The 18,639-nt window shown below is 41.2% G+C and overlaps 1 protein-coding gene across 1 annotated transcript; it reads right to left on the bottom strand.

Moving 5' to 3' along the window:
• Positions 1–657: 657 nt before the first annotated feature.
• Positions 658–18,375, bottom strand: LOC308100001 (leucine-rich glioma-inactivated protein 1-like; the record flags this gene model as incomplete). The annotated part of the gene is made up of 10 exons (XM_080448902.1): positions 658–1,085; positions 1,620–1,788; positions 2,628–2,848; positions 3,415–3,579; positions 5,631–5,800; positions 11,289–11,360; positions 15,671–15,742; positions 16,183–16,254; positions 17,333–17,404; positions 18,158–18,375. The coding sequence occupies 10 exons, from the start codon at positions 18,373–18,375 to the stop codon at positions 658–660; spliced, it is 1,659 nt and encodes a 552-aa protein (XP_080305028.1).
• Positions 18,376–18,639: the final 264 nt, after the last annotated feature.

Raw genomic sequence — 18,639 nt, 5'->3', positions numbered from 1 at the left:
TATTCAAAAATAGCAGATATACAAGCTTGTAGTGCGGCACCGAGTGCCGCTACGAGTTTGTAGATCTGCTATTTTTGAAAAATCTTGAACATTTTGTGCAAATCTTTGAATACATATATATTTTTTGGAAACATTTTTAAGTCAAATCTTTGCTTCTGGAGGTCCCGCTGGAACAAAATATTTTACAAATGTTTGCTTTAAAAATATATATATTCAAAGATTTGCACACATTTTCACGATTAAAAAGAAATAGCAGATCTACAAGCTCATAGCGCGGCACTCTGTGCCGCGCTATGAGCTTGTATATCTGCTATTTTTGAATAGCCAAAGAAATCTAAAATGGCACAGATACTTTCCCGGTCTAAATGGGTCAATGCAAGAACAATGGCTTCTATTTCCAGGAATAGAAAGGTTGTTGTCTCTTATTAGCTTGGAATCCCCATTGATGATGTCATTGGTAGGCAGGTTTCGGAGCTGTCCACAGCCACACCAATGAGGCGCAGGGTGAGCAGGCGGCAATGGTTCCGTCTTATAACGAGCAATCAGTGAGGACCAATCATATGAGGATAAGGTTGAGAATGGGCGCTGTGCTCCTTCAACACACAACAATCAATCAAAGTCTTGTCAGCCCCCACCAACCTGTTATCAATCAACCAATCAATTACTCAAATCGATGATGAGGTGCTCGTAGATCTGCGTCTTCCCCTTGAAGCTGGAGGCCAGCAGGAACTGCCGGTTGTCTATGGAGACCGGGGCGAAGGCCCGCGGCGCCTGGATGTTGAGCTCCTGGAAGTGGACGAACTGTCCCTTCTTGGCGTCCCAGCGGTACACCTGGGTGAAGGAGTAGTCGCTGCCCAGGATGGCGTACTGCCAGCTGCCCACCGTGAAGGGCTGGAAGACCATGGAGCCCCGGGAGGGCATGGTCTGCAGCTCGCGGAAGAGCGCCCCGTCCCAGCGCATCACCTTGGAGTCGCCGATGAAGCGCGTCAGGCAGATGTAGAGTTCGTTCTTCGCCTGGAAGTGCTTGACGGCGTAGACGTCCTCCATCTCGGGGATGTCGGTGCGTCGGTCAAACAGCTTGGTGGCTGGAAAGAAATTCATAATCAGGGATACACCGATATACAGTATATCGGCCAACATATCGGTATCGGACGATATTTGCCGGTATCGGTAAATATCGGTATCAGCAAATAAAGTTGACAATCACCGAGGGCAGTAGAAAGAAAATAGATCATCTACTAGCTCATGGCTCGTTGTGAGCTTGCAGATCTGCTATTTTCGTGTGATTTTGTGTATACAACAGAATATAAAAATGTAAGGCTTAAAGAGCAAGAAGACCACTTTGGTAGAGTTTGGGTTGTGTAGTTACCTTGCCATGATGTACAGTAACAACAAAGGTGGGCAAGAAATCAAAAAATATTTCTACATTGACTAGAAATTGTTCATTTAAAATATGCTCCTCATTGACTTACATAATCGACTAAATCAAATATATATATAATATATATTTTTATTTTTTATTGTTTTGAGAAGGTTTTAAATATATTATACATTTATAAGTGCTACTTGATGAATAAAAAATGTAATTGATAGAAAAGACGGGATAGTTGCAGCCCTGCCTTTATTCCACTGGTAGATGACGGGCCGCTGGGAGCTGCTGGACAGGATGAGGTGGGGTTTGGAGGAGATCTCCATGTACTCCACGTCCGTGTCGCGGTACCACGGGTGCAGCGACTGGTGGGAGTAGAAACCGTTGCCGTTCCACTTGTAGATGGTGGACGAGCCGGCCTTGATATCCAGCAGGGATCAGAAACAGAATCAACTCCGATTACACTTTATTGTCACATCACAGGGTTTACAGGTGTAAAGAGGTGGGTGACATTCGTTTTTGTCCAAGCTCCATCGTTTAGTAGTTTTCAGAGAGGACAGGGGGGGGGGGGGGGTAAGAGAGAGGTAGCCTGGCATTGGCCAGACTGATAACGTGGATTCACTCTCACGTTCCTCGATACCGGGGAGGAACGTGAGAGTGAATCCACGTTATCAGTCTGGCCAATACCAGGCTAAGAGAGAGGGAGAGCAAGGATACAATAAAACAGTACAGAAACATGTCAAAAAGAACAAAATAAAAGATATCTAGTCTACATAATTATACTGTACTGTATATACACATAGCATAAACAATTATGGATGTTGATGGTACGATTATAGTGAGAGAAAGTTTGACGATTATTATGTTTACATTTATTCTACAACACTATGGATGTATAAAATGTAAACACAGTAGCCAAATAATTCATACAAAATCATTAATAAAAATAAACAATAAGTGCATCTCTCTAATATCAGCATTGTGAGCTTGTAGATCTGCTATTTTCAAAATATATATATTTTTTAAAACTTGTGAAATGGGACATTCTGCACAATAAGTACTTTCACTTTTGATACTCTAAGTACATTTTGATGGCAATACTTTTGTACTTTTACTCAAGTTAATTTTGATTATCGGACTTTTACTTGTAACAGAGTATTTCTACATTGCAGTATTGATACTTTTACTTAAGTGCAACATTTTAGTACTTTTTCCACCGGTGGTTAACAGTGGAACAGGTTAATAGACCCATCCCTACCTTGGAGCTGTCGGCGATGACGAAGAAGGTCTCTCCGTCGATGCGGAACGTCTCCACGTCGTTGGGCTTGCGTATCTTGAGCACGTCGATGTCCTGTATCTTGATGAACTTGTTGGCGGAGACGTCGCGCTTGTAGATGTGTGAGCCGCCGAACAGCTGGGCCACGATGATGAACAGCTGGTTGTCAATGACCAGCGGTTTGCAGACCACTGTGGATGTGCCTGGAGGGAGAGAGACAGACGTGACGTCTCTTTATCGTGTGGGTGCAAATGTGAAAAGACGCACGCACGCACGCACGCACGCAATGAAAACACGCACGCACGCACGCACACACACACACACACTTTTTTCTTTCTTCTTTCTTTTTTATTTATAATAATTGTTATTCCTATTATTTTTATCATACATAATGATTATGGGTCTATTCTAGTTACACTTTTTTTCCCTTTTTGCTACTTATCAATAGGCTGGGAGGCCTGTCTGTCTGTCTTTCTGTCTGTCTTTCTGTCTGTCTGTCTGTCTGTCTGTCTGTAGCGCATCTCTGACACAGCTCAGACAAACTTTGCACACTCCCAAGGAAGACACTCCAACCCAATGTTTTCAAATCAGCCTCATGGTTGCGCTATACACTAACAACTCAAACTACTGCACCCGTAGTTTGTTTATGTGTGCATAACTAATGTCACCGTATCTTATTTTGCCATAATAATATCTTAAATCCCAATCCTAACTTGCATAAACACCCTTTTCAACGTGTTGCATCAACGCTGAGAAGATGTGCGCTTACTGTCGATATCATCATAGTTTCGGAAGACCATCTCCACGTGATCCCACTCCAGGAAACTGCATTTCCCGATGAAGGGCTGAGCAAACACCACGTACTGGTCACTGCCGAAGGTAAAGGCCTCCACCGAGATAGACTTGAAGATCAGAGACTGGTAGGACGCAAACTCTGATGGACAGAAAAATACTCTGAGTTACTTTAGGTTCAGGTAAACAAAGATGAAGTCAGAAAAGAACACCAAATCCCTCTGTCGAAAATAGCCAATCTACAAGCGCACAACGTGTCATAACGCAAGCTTGTAGATCGGCTATCTTTGCAGAATCTTCGCCCCCATGAATAGGGGCGTTAAGTTCAAGTGTGACACCGCCATGAGAGTGGATTAAAATATATATGTGCGAGTGTGATTTATAATTAAACCCGTGCCAGGTTAAGCCTGTTACTTAAAGGCATAGTTCACCCCCCAAAAAAATATTTTTTTCTATCGATTAGTCACCCCATGGAGACTTGAATTCATGGATATTTTTTTGTTTTTGTCGCATTCCTAAGCCAATAATTTGATGACCAGCGGACCGGTAGGCAGCGGTTCCGGTAGGAGACACAAAGGAGACTCTTTGTATCTCCTACCGGAACCGCTGCCGGTCATCAAATTATTGGCTTAGGGATGCGACAAAAACAAAATTATATCCATGAATTCAAGTCTCCATGGGGTGACTAATCGATAGAAAAAAGGTCATTTTGGGGGTGAACTATCCCTTTAAAATACTGGTTGGTATTAATTTGTCCTTCATCCTGTACTGTCTCTTTAAGCAGGTGAATTTGGAGAGAGAGGGGAGGGGAACAAAATGAAGCACATATGTTTGGGGCGTGGCAGGAAGACCAGGGAGTATGGACTAGTTTGGTCGTCCTGTTGCCATCCTGTTCTTAGATACATGTAGTTTATTGTGGACTGCAATGGTATGTTGAATTGACCCAGCACATTGGCCCAGACCTAGAAGAATGTCCTCTGCATTGAACACACCCATCCAAACAGTTAGGAGCAGTGGGTGGCTATTGAACATTGCTCCGGAAGTAGTTAAGTGTTCATTGTCTTGCTCAAGGAGGACACATCAACATGCTGGAAGGAGTTAGGATTGAACCGGTAACCGTCCGATCCCCAGATGACCGCTCTACTCCTCCTGAGAGCCACTGTCTGCGGCCCTTCCATTTCATAGAGCAGTGGTTCTCAAACCTTTTCATGTCAAGGACCCCCAAATTGACACTTATTAGCCCACGGACCCCCATTTGAAAAGATATGTCAAGGACTCCCATAAGCGAAGATTTTTACGGCTCTAGCAGTGATTTTCAACCATTTTAATTTCAAGGACCCCCAGTTTGACATGCATTAGACTACGGACCCCCATTTAATGGCATTTCTATCTCTGGGACCCCAATTTATATTGTAAAATCAATGTTAATTTAACTCTGAGAGTGTACAAATTGTACACACTCAGAGTTACAGACCCATAGGGGTCAATTTGGTTCATAACTATCTATCATTTAGCTGAGGACCCCCTGGAACTCCCCCAAGGACCCCTGGGGGTCCCCGGACCCCTTTTTGAGAACCAATGTCATAGAGCACCACACGGTGGGAGTGTCATAGAACTCACCAATGGAACCTTATCAGATGGAAGGACTGGATTTAATGGTAAGACTAAACCTTTAATATTTTTTATTTTGCAATGCATTTTGTGGCTTTGTCATATTTTGTATTTATTTTTTCATTTTGAAGGGGAAGTTATAAAGGGAGAAAGGTAGTCTCTTGTGGCCAGTTGCATCGCGACACATGTGAGCTTGTAGATCGGCTGTTTTCACAATAGTTTAAACAGGACTTTTAAGTGGTTAATTCATAATGTCGTTTTGTACAATTTGGTCCCAGGGAGACACACAATTCTTCTTTTGGGTGTTGAGCTGAACAGTTTGGGAACAATTGATGTAGAGCACTAGGACAGGTAAACCCATTCTCTCGCTCGCTCGCTCTCGCTCGCTCTCGCTCGCTCGCTCGCCTGGGCGCAAAGTAAAATTCTGCTTAGGGCACGAAGTTCCTACTGTTCCACCTATATGTATTTTCTCATCTGCAGTGATATTCAGACTTCAAGTATGTACATAATCTGATCTCTAAGCTTAAGAGTTGTCAGAGTTAAATGAACAGTGGGGATCAGACGGTACAGTGCAGAGGTCACCTGTAGTGATGCAGTCAAAGGACTGAGGCACCAGGTCGTTGATCTTCTTGTCCAGGTGGGAGGCTGGTCCCTTGCAGTAGATCTGGTCCACGGTGGCGTTGGTCAGGTACATCCACTCCACCAGCCACTTCAACTTACAGTCACACATGAACTGATTCCCCCGCAGGTCTCTGAGAAGGAACACAACCTTTATTTAAACCAGGGGCCTTCAACGGGGACCCCTGGGGGGTCCTCAGAGATCCTGCTGGGGGGGGGCCGCCAAATCTTTGTGTGATAGGAACTTTATTTTTTTTACATTAACCACTTGAACCCTAGCATCCCGATTCTGGACAAGCTCACCAATGAGCTTGTCGATCTGCTATTTTTGGCGAAGAGGTTCGGAGTAGAGGGGGGGAAAAAGAGCAGACCAAGTACAGAACCAAAGGTCAAGTTTACAAAGTATTGAGGGTGTGGTTAAATATCTGGAAACACACAATAAGGTGAAAAGTCTCACCTAAGGGTCCTTGGACTGAAAAAGACCCCTGATTTAAGCAGTAGAAATACACTGAGACAAAGGGATCTTGCGCGCCGCCTTACCCCTTAAACCTAAACTCTTTTGCCATTTTTTTACAATTTTGAAAAACATTTTAAAATAGTTCATAGCCGATCTACAAGCTCACAATGTGTCGATGTAGATCGGCTCGTTGAACTATTTCAAAAATGTTTTTCAAAATAGTAAAATATGGCTAATAAGTTTAGGGATAAGGGGTAAGGCGCACAAGATAGGGCCCAAAGTCTCTTTTATAAGTATGCACTGTTCAAGAGGCAGAATATTACACAGGTTCACATGTATTAATACAGGACAAAAAAACATGCTGAATACTGACTTTACTACAGTGAGTCAGTGAAGTGTAAAAGTCTTAAGAACCTAACAAAGTAAATGCAATAAAAACGACAATAAAACAGGAACAGCTTCTAGCCAGGACTTCCACCGTCATCTTTTTAAAACTCCTTAACAAAATTAAAGAAGGCTTTTTGAGTCTGGTCTGAAGGTCATTCCAAGCCCAGGGGCAAAAATAAAATGGAGTAATACAAATAAAAGCAAATAATGGTAAATAAAGTTTCTGAGAAGGAAGATCACAGTCGCTTGTACTGTATGTAAATCCTGCACTGTATACTGTAGGTCAGTGCTTCTCAAAGTGGGGTCCGGGGACCCCCAGGGGTCCTTGAGGGGGATCCAGGGGGTCCCCAGCTAAATTGATTCTTAGGAACCAAATGGACCCTTACAGGTCTGTAACTCGGAGAGTGTACAAATACAACCAAATGGACCCTTACAGGTCCATTTGGTTCTATTTGTACACTCTCCGAGTTATGGAGGTCTGTGACCAAATGCATACCAAACTGAGGGTCCTTGAAACTGAAAAGGTTGAGAACCACTAGCGTAGTGTAGTGTAGATGATTAGTCTAAACATAAAAAGCATGCATGCACTCATCTCCCTCTTACTGATGTACCAGAGCAGTATTTAGCCCATCCTACTGTTCCACCTGCTTCTTTAACATGTTATCTGTTAAACCAGACCAAACTCACACCCATAGCCATTAGCAAACACTGCTGCCAGGATAAGTGGCCTCCACATATGCATGGGTTTGTGATCTCTGTGTCTCAGAGGACATTCTCACAGCTTGCATTGTTAAAACTGGGTAGTTGGTTTGTTAATGCTATTCTTGCCGCCGTCCTATAGCAGCTACTGTAGTGTACCTTTCATTTACAGTAAAGTCGACAGACGATCGTCTTGCAATGCAAGACTAACCTGCACCCAACCTCACAGGACTGAACAATAAAGCTATTGTATGCAGAACAGGACATCACCCATCCACTCAATCACCACCTTACCCTACGGCCCCTCGGGCGCGGGAACACAACACTGAGGTGTAAAAGGGCTTGCTTTGGGAAAAAAACTGATACAGTACCTTCATTCATACTGTAGCTGTCTTAACCCATTTAGACCGGGAAAGCTTCTGACTGTGTCATTTTTAGATTTCTTTGGCTATTCAAAAATAGCAGATATACAAGCTCATGGTGGCACCGAGTGCCGCCCTATGAACTTGTAGATCTTCTATATATTTTTTTAATTGTGAAAATTTGTGCAAATCTTTGAATATATATTTTTTAAAACACTCTGGACCCCCAGAAGCAAAGATTTGAGTTACCAAATGTTCGCTTCAAAGATTTGCACACATTTTCAAAAATAGCAGATCTACAAGCTGCCGCGCTATGAGCTTGTATATCTGCTATTTTTTAATAACCAAAGAAATCTTAAAATGACAGAGATGCGTTCCCGATTTTAAAGGGTTAACCAACCCTATGTACTTCACTGACCGGGGTTCCCCAGTGGTCTATACTTTTTTCACTCTACACCAAATCTCTTTGCCAAAAATAGCCACTCTACAACCTCACAGCTTGCATAGTAGATCACCTATGTTCGCCTATTATATTATGACATGCCCAGAACAGAGGCGCTAGGGTTCATCTGGTAAAAAGACAGGGCAACAGATAATGTTAAATCCCGATAATTCAAATAAAGTGGAAAAAATCATGTTATAATTTGTCATTGTCATATCAACTTTGGAATTCTGTGTTTGAACAGCTAAATCTGCCCCGCCCCCACCTTCCCCGTAGTAGTAAGGGTTACAGAGCAAAGTTTTGAATGCTAGAAATTTACAAAGTACATTTATAGGCCCATATTGTACCATTTACAGTCAGTACAGTATGTACTGAATAGCAACTTCCTCCACTCGTCATGTCATCATTATTCATTTATCATTCCATTCGGCTACCTGGACAGCCGCCTTTTCAGAACTTTTCATCTAAGTCATTTCCATATGATTTGACATACTGTATATAAAAAGGCAACTGATATTGCTGTCTAGATATGGCATAGTATTCAATATCTGAAGATGTCTGTTGCCCTACTTTTAAACAATAGACCTCGCTGAATAGGCCTCAGTGTCTACTGTTATCTTGTCTGTCATAGTATGTTGGTATTGTGTGCTGTCGTACTGTTTTCTCATATGTACAGTACAGTGCTGTCCAAAGGAATTTCCCCTCGGGGCGAAAGTAACGTCGGTCTGACGTCTGTCAGGCCTCAGTGTGGTTGTTATAGCGTCCAGATCTGCATTCATTCAGCAAGATTTCTGCCTCTCTCTCAGTTTCCCGTATGAATAGAATATACCTTAAAGGAGTAGTTCACCCAAAAAAGGACTTATTTTCTATCAATTACACACCCAATGACACATTGAGTTCGTGGAGATTTCTTTTTGTCTTATCGGATTCCTAAGCCATTAATGTGATGACCGGCGGTCTCTCCGGTAGGAGACTCAAAGAGTCTCCATTGAGTCTCCTATACCGGAGACCCCGCCGGTCATCACATTATTGGCTTAGGAATGCGACAAAAACAAAAAAATCGTCATGAATTCAATGCTGTGTTCAATGTGTTATTGATAGAAAATAAGTAATTTTTGGGGTGAACTACTCCTTTAATGTTCTCCATGCAGTTAACATATTCTGAAACCTTGTATATCCATATTTCAACTTTCTATGCTTTTGATTTTTATTTTTGTATATCAATGCACTTGTCCATTGCACAAGAGCGTTGTGCAAAAGTAGTCAATTATATATTTTTTACCCCTTTTTCTCCCAATTTAGTAATTATTCCAATTAATTCCTCCCATTCCTTGCCACTGCTGATGTTCAGTACTCTAGTAATGTGAGTGACCTTGTAGATCAGCTAGTTTTCAAACTATGGGAAGTGGTAGTGGTTACGTCTGTGGGCTCTATAAATATTTAACCAATGAAAAGTATTAACAGGAGCTTCTGACTAAATGATAACTACTTTGGATCCATTGGACTCATTCATTTTCCTGACAAGTAATTTGGTTTCTACCCTCACAGTGACGATATGTAGATAATATGTCAGTGTTGTTGACTGTAGAAACGGGAGACTTTTATTAATGGAGAGCTCTGTGTGTGTGTGTGTGTGTGTGTGTGTGTGTGTGTGTGTGTGTGTGTGTGTGTGTGTGTGTGTGTGTGTGTGTGTGTGTGTGTGTGTGTGTGTGTGTGTGTGTGTGTGTGTGTGTGTGTGTGTGTGTGTGTGTGTGTGTGTGTGTGTGTGTGTGTGTGTGTGTGCGTGTGTGCGCTGGGTTACATGTATTCTCATCCTCACTCCTTCAATATCACATCTAATAGTAATGATGTTAACCCATTCAATCCGGGAACGCATCTGTCATTTTAGATTTCTTTGGGCTATTTATGAAAAATCGTGATATTTTGTGCAAATCTTTGAATATATCTTTTTTTAAAGCGAACATTTGTAACTGTCAAATGTCTCAACAAATGTCTTAATTTTTCTGGAAAACTATTGTTGCTATATCAGTGGTTCTCAAACTTCTTCTTGTCAAGGACCCCCTAAAATGAGGTTTTTGACCCCCATCAAAATATATCATTCCAGGGACCCCCAGACGCAAAGATTTGCGTTAAAAATGTTGTTTCCAAAAAAATATACATAATAAGATTTTCACAAACGTTCAAGATTTTTCAAAAATAGCAGATCTACAAGCTCGTAGCACGGCACACAAGCTTGTAGATCTGCTATTTTTGAATAGCCAAAGTATACAAATAACGGTTATAGCTACAACTTTTAAATGACGCAGATGCGTTCCCGGATTGAATGGGTTAAATGTATGAGCAGCCCACCACCCACACATTATTATTGAACATGGAGCTGCAGTGTTATAATGACTATGGCTGCTCCATATATAGCACACTGCTCTGCCCTATGCATTATGCAACGCCATCATGCACTTCATCACCGTCACCATACAGTAGTTCCAGGAACAACTGGAACACGGCTGTTAGCGCAGTGGTGCTCAAACATTTTCGTGTCAAAGACCCCCAAATTGATATGTATTTGGCCACAAATTCAGTAAATTTTTACAAAAATGTAAGAGAAAGATTTGTGTTGGTAAAAATGTTAATGCTCGGATTGGCGCAGGTGTAAAGTGCCTGCCCACCGCCATGGAGTCGAGGGGTTCGAATCCACCACGGTGCATCCGGCTTGGCCGGATATCAGTGGTCCGGGGACCACCAGTGGTCCTTGGGGGGGTACCAGGGGGTCCGCAGCTAAATTAGTTAATTTATTAGCGTCACAATCATTTTAACCACTTAGCTTTGGCTGTTCAAAAATCCTGAAAATGTTTGCATATCTTTGAATATATATATATATATATATTTTTTTTTTAAAGCGAACATTTTTTACTCAAATCTTTGCTTCTGGGGGGTCCTTGGCACAAAAAAAAAATCAGATGGGGGTTCTTGGCATGAGAAGGGTTGAAAACCACTGGTCTATATGAACACAATTGGCCGTGTTCTGTGATTCGGTGATTTTAAAAATAGCAGATCTCCAAGCTCACAACACCTCGCATCGCTATATGTTGTGAGCTTGCAGATTTCCGAAAAGCAGAAGTTTAAAATGGGGTTAAAGTGGTTGAACTGATTTTGTTGCTATATTAACTAATTTTACCGGAGGCCCGCTGCAACACCCTCACAGACCCCTGGGGGTCCCCGGACCCCACTTTGAGAACCACTGTGGTAGTGGTAGAGGATACAAAACTCATACTCACACTTTGGTCAAAGCCTCAAGACCCTTGAACACATCTTTGGGCAGAGTCTCCAGATTGTTGTACGCCAGACTCCTGCCAATGACAAGGAACACAAATGATAATGATACTGTAACAACTCATAACACAAGCAGGACTGAAGAATTGCAGTTACTGAGACTAGATGACTTTTCATGATCTAGCATAAAGGTCCTTACACACCGGGGCGATTTTTTTCATGCGAATAATACGTTTTTTTTAAAAACCTTATAAAGTCAATGCAAGCTTCCACACCAGTTTCGCGGAGCGAAAAAAGCGTCTTTTAATTATTCGGAACGAGTCCGAATTTTGCGTATATTTGCATATTCGCCGGTGTGTAACCACCTTAAGTGTTGGATTTTCCTGGTTTTAAAGGCTACAATCCAGTAAAGACGAGTGATGTAATTTTCTGAACGTACCTGACTGTTCTAGCTGTCCTATTATTTGCCTTTAGCCACTTAGTTATTATACAGTATAGGTATTAGTGATCATAATGTATCAAAAATCTCAGAAATATTTGGTAAAAAACAGGAGTTTCGATCCTGGAGTGCACTGGAATGATGTTCTGCCACATTTTTCCCCAAGTCAGGAAACAGAATATTGGCAATTCTGGTTGGAATTCATATATGTTTTAGGCACTTGAGGATCCAATAATCACTAAGGTATTATGTCCTGAAAGGGAGCCAAAAAACGAATGTCAAAGTTGTCATATTGACATTTAAGGTGTGTTGATTTATTCATGGCAAATGAATAACCCTTAAAAGTTAGCTGCTGGCAGCCTTTACTTGGCATCAGGCCCACGCCCATTTCAGGCTATGGGGCTAATATATTTTGATACCAATACTTTAGCACTTTTACTCAAGTAAATTTTGAATACCTAACTTCTACTTGTAACAGAGTATTTCTACACCGGAGTATTGATACTTTTACTCAAGTAAAACAATGTACAGAGTACTTTTTCCACCACTGCTTTATTGTACAAACAAAGTGATGTTTTTCACTTTGTTTGGATGCCGCAAGAAGAGAGCTACAGTGTGCAAACTCATCTGTTTTGCCATTGATCCATGTTCTTTTTTTAGTTCAGCACCTGCCTTTTTAAATGGAATGTGGAGGATGTGCGTGGTGGCCTCCTTTTGATCCTCGTGATCAGTTATACGTGTAGTGGAATAATGTACTGCAGGGGTCTTACTCTTACTCTACAGGGGGTCCACCAAATCTTTGTGTGAAATGATTTCGTTTTTTTACATTAACCACTTGAACCCTAGCATCCCTTTTCTTAGGAGAACTTTAGCCAAATGCCTCACGCTGTGAGGCGTGGTGAGCTTGTAGATCTTCTATTTTTGGCAAAGAGGTATAGGTTTAGAGGGGAAAAAAAGAGCAGACCAAGTAAAAAAAAAAAAAAAGAATCTGAAACACAATTATATACAATATAGAGGGGGTCCCTGCTTCATCAGCTAGGGGGTCCTTGGCCTGAAAATGTTGAAGACATCTGATGTACTGGATGTAAACATGCCACCATAAGATCAGTACTTATCCTTCAAAATGAGCTGCAACTTAACCGTGCACGTGCGCACATGTCACAAGCATCTTAGGTGTGCTCCAATACTCATGTGGCTCTATGCACAGCAGCCATATTAGAAGGAAATTGGGCCTCTTCCTTCACAGGTGTTACCAATGATACTAATGAAGGCTCTGTTCCATTTTAGTGTAGCACAGTGGTTCTCAAACTTTTTAATTTCAAGGACACCCGTAACTCTGAGAGTGTACAAATGGAACCATATGGGTCCATTTTGTTCCATTTGTACACTCTCAGAGTTGCACACCTGTAATTTGGAACCCCCTCAAGGAACCATGAGGGTCCCTGGACCACACTTTGAGACCCACTGGTGTTTCCAGTGAGCCAACATGCACAGCATCAGCACCCTGACTGTTTGACCAGAATGGAACAGAGTCTTAATTAGTATTATTGGTAACACCTGTTAAGGAAGTAAGAAAGCCAAGAAACGCAGTAATATGTGCCCGCATGCATGGTCAAACAAATTTCCATGCGGCAGTACACAGTTCTGAAAAGTACAGAACGATAAAAAAGAAAAGAGAATACATTTTGAACAATATTTAAAACCACAGGGCAAGAACGTAGCAATAAACCACGTAGCAATAAATTAAATAAAACTAGGGGGAACCATAATGCAGGGAAAAAATATATATATTTTTTAGCCTAGATTTAAAAATGCCCAGAGAGTCGGGATCTCTAACAACTTGAGGGAGAGCATTGCAGAGATAGGGGGCGCGATGTGTGAATGCTCTGCCCCCAACTGTTATTTTATTATTTGTTGTGATTGTGAGGAGACCAGCATCCTGGGAGCGTAGTGGACGTCCAGGGATGTACGGTTCTATTAAACTGGACATGTAGGATGGGGCAAGTCCGTTCAAGGCTTTATACTGTAGGTCAGGAGTAGTACCTTGAAGTCTGCTCTGGCCGGTATCGGCAGCCAGTGTAGTGCTATGAGTGTTGGTGTGATGTGATCATATTTCCTTTTTCTTCATTGATGTTTGAATACTGCTGTTCACACTTATACTAATTGTACACAGTTTGTCATTTAAACTTACTGCAGCAAACATGTCGGCTATTAAACATACAAAACCAGAGGAATTAAATGTGACATTTTAAATCTTTGCACAAGTTTGAAACATGGAATGTGGGGCATGCAGTGTTTCCTTGTTGTACAGTAAATAACAGCAGTGTGTTATGGAGCTTGGAGCTCATATTGTTGTCACCCTGGAGATTGGAGGCTGGGAAAATTGCTTATTGCGAGTTTGAGGAAACCGCGTAGTTATTCTTAGCTCTGTCTACCTCAGCCATGCTACAGCTTATTCTCTGCCACAGTATGGGGAACGGCAGAGTTTATGCCTGAAAAGAAAGCCAACCAACACATGCTTTGCCATAAGAGCAAATTTGCAGGGTTAACCCATTAAGACCTGAGGCCGATTCTACGAATGTCTTCTAAAACACCTATGTTTCTATATCAGTGGTGCTCAAACGTTTTCACGTCGGACCCCCCAGAATTATATGTATTTGGCCACGGACCCCCATCTCAAAATGTTTTGTTCCTGAAAACCCCCCCAGAAGCAAATATTTGAGTTACAAATGTTCGCTTAAAAAAAATAATATATATATTCAAAGATTTGCACAAATGTTCACGTTTAAAAGAAAAAATAGCAGATCTACAAGCTTGTAGCGCGGCACTCGGTGCTGCGCTACGAGCTTGTAGATTTGCTATTTTTGAATAGCCCAAAGAAATCTAAAATGACGCAGATGCGTTCCCGGTCTTAACGAGTTAATTAAACTATTGAGAGTACAAATGGACCCATAAAGGCATGTGTAAGAGTAGGCTTTCTCATGCATTATGTAATTTGAACATGAAATGTATGTTCCGTATTGAAATATTCATATCCATAAAGTCACCAGCGGACCCAGGGTTTCCTCTGACAGATCATTTGTATAATGTAACTTTTTATATAACGTGTCTAGAACTTTTCAGTGGATTTTTTGCCTCAAGGTTTGCCTTCACACTAAACTCTTCAGTGTCATTTAACTCTTGGAGAGTGAACAATTGTCCCATCTGTATACAGCGGCGTAAGAAGTACCGTACTCAGATATTTTTACTTAAATTAAAAAGTAGCAATACAGCAATGTAAGAATGCTCTGTTACAAGTAAAAGGCCGGTGTTCAAAATGTTACTCGAGTAAAAGTACAAAAGTATTGGCATCAAAATATACCAAAAGTAAAAGTACTAAAATGTTTGAAAATAGCCTATGTGTAAAATAGGGCTAAAGTGGTTAATGTATGTTTTATAATATAATAATGTATGTTTTATAATTAATCTGCAAAGTATCTAGTTCTAGTAACTAAAGTTTTCAAATAATTGTAGTGGAGTAAAAGTATAATATTTGCCTCTGAGATGTAGTGGAGTAGAAGTAAAAGTACTGAAAATTGGAAATACTCTAGTATAGTAAAAATACTTTAAAATACTTGAAAAATGTTACTTAAGTACAGTACTTGAGTAAATGTACTTAGTTACTTTACACCACTGTCTGTATACTCTCTGAGTTAAATTAACATTCAGTATTTCACAGTGTGGAGGTCCCATTTGTAAACAAAGACATCTGTGCTGACTACAGTATAACCAATCACCCAGCTGCTATGTCACAATTAATATTATGAAGTACATTTACTGTGAGATGAATTTCTGCGCCCAGTTATGAAGGAAAATACAGATTTGATGCATGCAAGTACTACCATATTTCTACTGTTCACAAATACAGTGTCAGGCCTGTAATGTTGTAGTTAATAGATGAGTACTTACAGGTGTACTAATGTTTTAAGACCCCGGAAAGCATGTGGTGATATCGACTTGATTTGGTTGTTTTCAATGAAGCTGAAAATGACACACAATAGAAAGACAATGTAATCCATTAACCATTATTCACTGGAACAGTAGAATTCAGGATAAACGTACAGTAGGGCTGGGCAATATGATCAAATCAGTATCACGATTATTTCAAACTTTTGCCTAAAGTATGATTATGATTAATGAACGATTATAAAAATAAATAAAAAACACGCCACCATTATATAACAAAGTATAATACAGGGCTTAAGTGGTTAATCAGACTAATCGGTTGAGTGGATTATAAAATATATATTACAATTTCTTTTTGGGTTGATTCGTTGATATATAAGGAATAAAAAGTATATCACAAGAAAAACCTGCTTCTCGAGTATTTTGATTAACCTACATGAGCTAAATTAATTCTGTATACATTTTTCTATATTTTCGGTTAATTGCCCAGCCCTAACGACAGTCATTTTACTCACAGATATTCCAGGTGCGGCAGACCCAGGAATGCATCCTCACTGATAGACTCAAAGGTGTTGGCTGTGAAAAGACTGAGAGAGAAACACTGCTGGTCAGTGAATCATAAGGATTATACAGTACATGTGCATTATTCTAACCCTACACAATTCCACCTATATCACCTTTAATCACATATCAATCAAATTCATGTTACATGCCAACAGACAGGCCTCTCTTCTTCGCTAAGCCAAAGCAAGACCAGCCTTAAATGTATCAGCCAATTAACCTCAATTAACCACCCTATAGTTTCCCTCTTCTGGCATTATGAGCTTGTACTGTTTGATCGGCTATTTTTGGTTTGTTGTAGAGGGGGGGGGGGGCTAGACCCCTGGGGGATGATCCTGGTCGGTCTTGCAGCTGTGATTTGTAATAGATACATGTAAATTGAACACAAACAGTGCTCCAGTGGGATTTACTTCAGTATGAGTGTGCATGGTGTGTTTGTTTTGAACTGAAGGACACAGTGTGACTCAGTCCATGGAAAGACCCAATGCAATTAATTAGATAAGATAATGTTCTATGTGGCATACTGTTTGCATGAACCAGCACCACCCACAGTAAATATATATTGCTATCCAAGTGCGATAGTGAACGATATGAGTCGAGTATGGTTGTCTCGGCTCCATAACAAAGTTTTGGAGCCCATGAGATATATAGATGTTCATGGAAGGGAATTCCCTATGCCATGGAGGGATTCCCCACAACAACATAATAACCCATACTAGAAACAGCCTTTAACAGCATGGGTATACACTGATCCTGGGGTATAGAACATTATTCACTGATATCAAACGTGCAAAAAAAACAACTAAATCTTATTTATTTTATTTTATTTTAGTAATATATTTAAAATAAGCTATTTTAAGTAGCTACCCCAAACATAATTCACCATTTTTAGATTGCATTATAACATCAATATGATCTATATAATAATTCTGCAGGTTAAGACAATGAGGTGATCTTTTGAAGCATCAATGGGAGCAGATCTTTAATCCAATTAAACATGGCGTTGATGATCATCACCTCCCAGCAGGGTCTGACACACAACAACAAAGCATGAAGGAGGAGGAGGAGGAGGAAGAGGAGGAGGAAGAGAAAAAAAAGGCTCACAGGAGATGCAGAGCAGGAGTGTGAATAAAACTCTCTTTAGGGATTTCACTGAATCCAGACTTCACGAATGATCTGTGGAGAAACACAAACAATCATTATGATGATTATTTTATCGTTATCACCAGCTAGAAATTAGAAGCGTATAGGCTATGCTGCTGCCTAATAGGCTACTATAGGGAAGCTGCATACGTTTGTAATTGTTTGTGATATTCCATAATATCCTTGGATCAAGACTATCATAGATGTATTTGATCGAGTCTGACGATCTAATACATCTATGATAGTCTTGATCCAAGGCTAATTCCATAACAGCATAGCCTCGAACATGCAGACTCTCTCTAGTCTACACAGAAGCACCCATATAAGAATTGAATGATCACGACATTAAAAGCTTATCATCATAATGACTTTACAACAGTGGTTCTCAACCAGTGATCCGGGGAGTGGGGGACCACCAGTGGTCCTTAAGGGGGTTTCCAGGTGGTCCCCCATGCTAAATGATGGGAGAGTTGGCAACCAAATGGACCCTTATAGATCTTTAACTCTTGAGAGTGTAAAATATTAATGTTATGCTCTCAAGAGATTATTGTTAAACATCTCCATTGCTTTAAAGAATTGTTATTTTGATCAACGTTTGCCTGTTATCTCTCCTATTGGTACCAACATCAACACAGCATGGATGGAATCGTGTCCAACGACAACACAAGTCTTGGGGTCTGAGAGGCTATAAATCTCATCTAAACGGCGATGGATCCGTGGCTCAAATACCGAATAAATAATGGATCATCTTGATACGGAAAATGGGTTGAAAAGGCAGTCACTTACAGGGATATGACATCGGGAGGGAAGCTGCGGGGAATGAGCCCGGCGGCTTCGCACAGCGCGTTGTCTTTGGTGCACGAACACGTTGCGGGGCAGCGCGGCTGGCGCGGTCTCTTCGCCCCGTCCGTGACATGATGGAGGAGAACCAGCGACACGCACAGTATGGAGAACAATCCTCTGCTGCTGGTGGTGACGATGGGGTTGATGATGATGGGATGCATCTTGGGGTTTGAATCCGATGGCTGGATCGGAGCCTCGAGTGGTCACGATCCCTGTGTTGTCGATCTATGCCCTGCTGCTGGTCCTCGATCCTGCACATGAACCGCTCGATCCTGTGCACATGAGCCACTGAACCTAGGGGTCCCTGGAGCTGCTGTGGCCGGTCCCCCGCTGTCCTGTCCTGTATAGGATCCTGTCTTGACTCTTGTCCGATCCTGTCCTGTATAGGATCCTGTCTTGACTCTTGTCCGATCCTGTCCTGTATA

This window comes from Gymnoscopelus braueri (assembly GCF_963280865.1).
Source record: "Gymnoscopelus braueri genome assembly, chromosome: 14".
Classification (NCBI taxonomy): domain Eukaryota; kingdom Metazoa; phylum Chordata; class Actinopteri; order Myctophiformes; family Myctophidae; genus Gymnoscopelus; species Gymnoscopelus braueri.
This window is presented reverse-complemented; position numbering and strand designations above follow the sequence as displayed.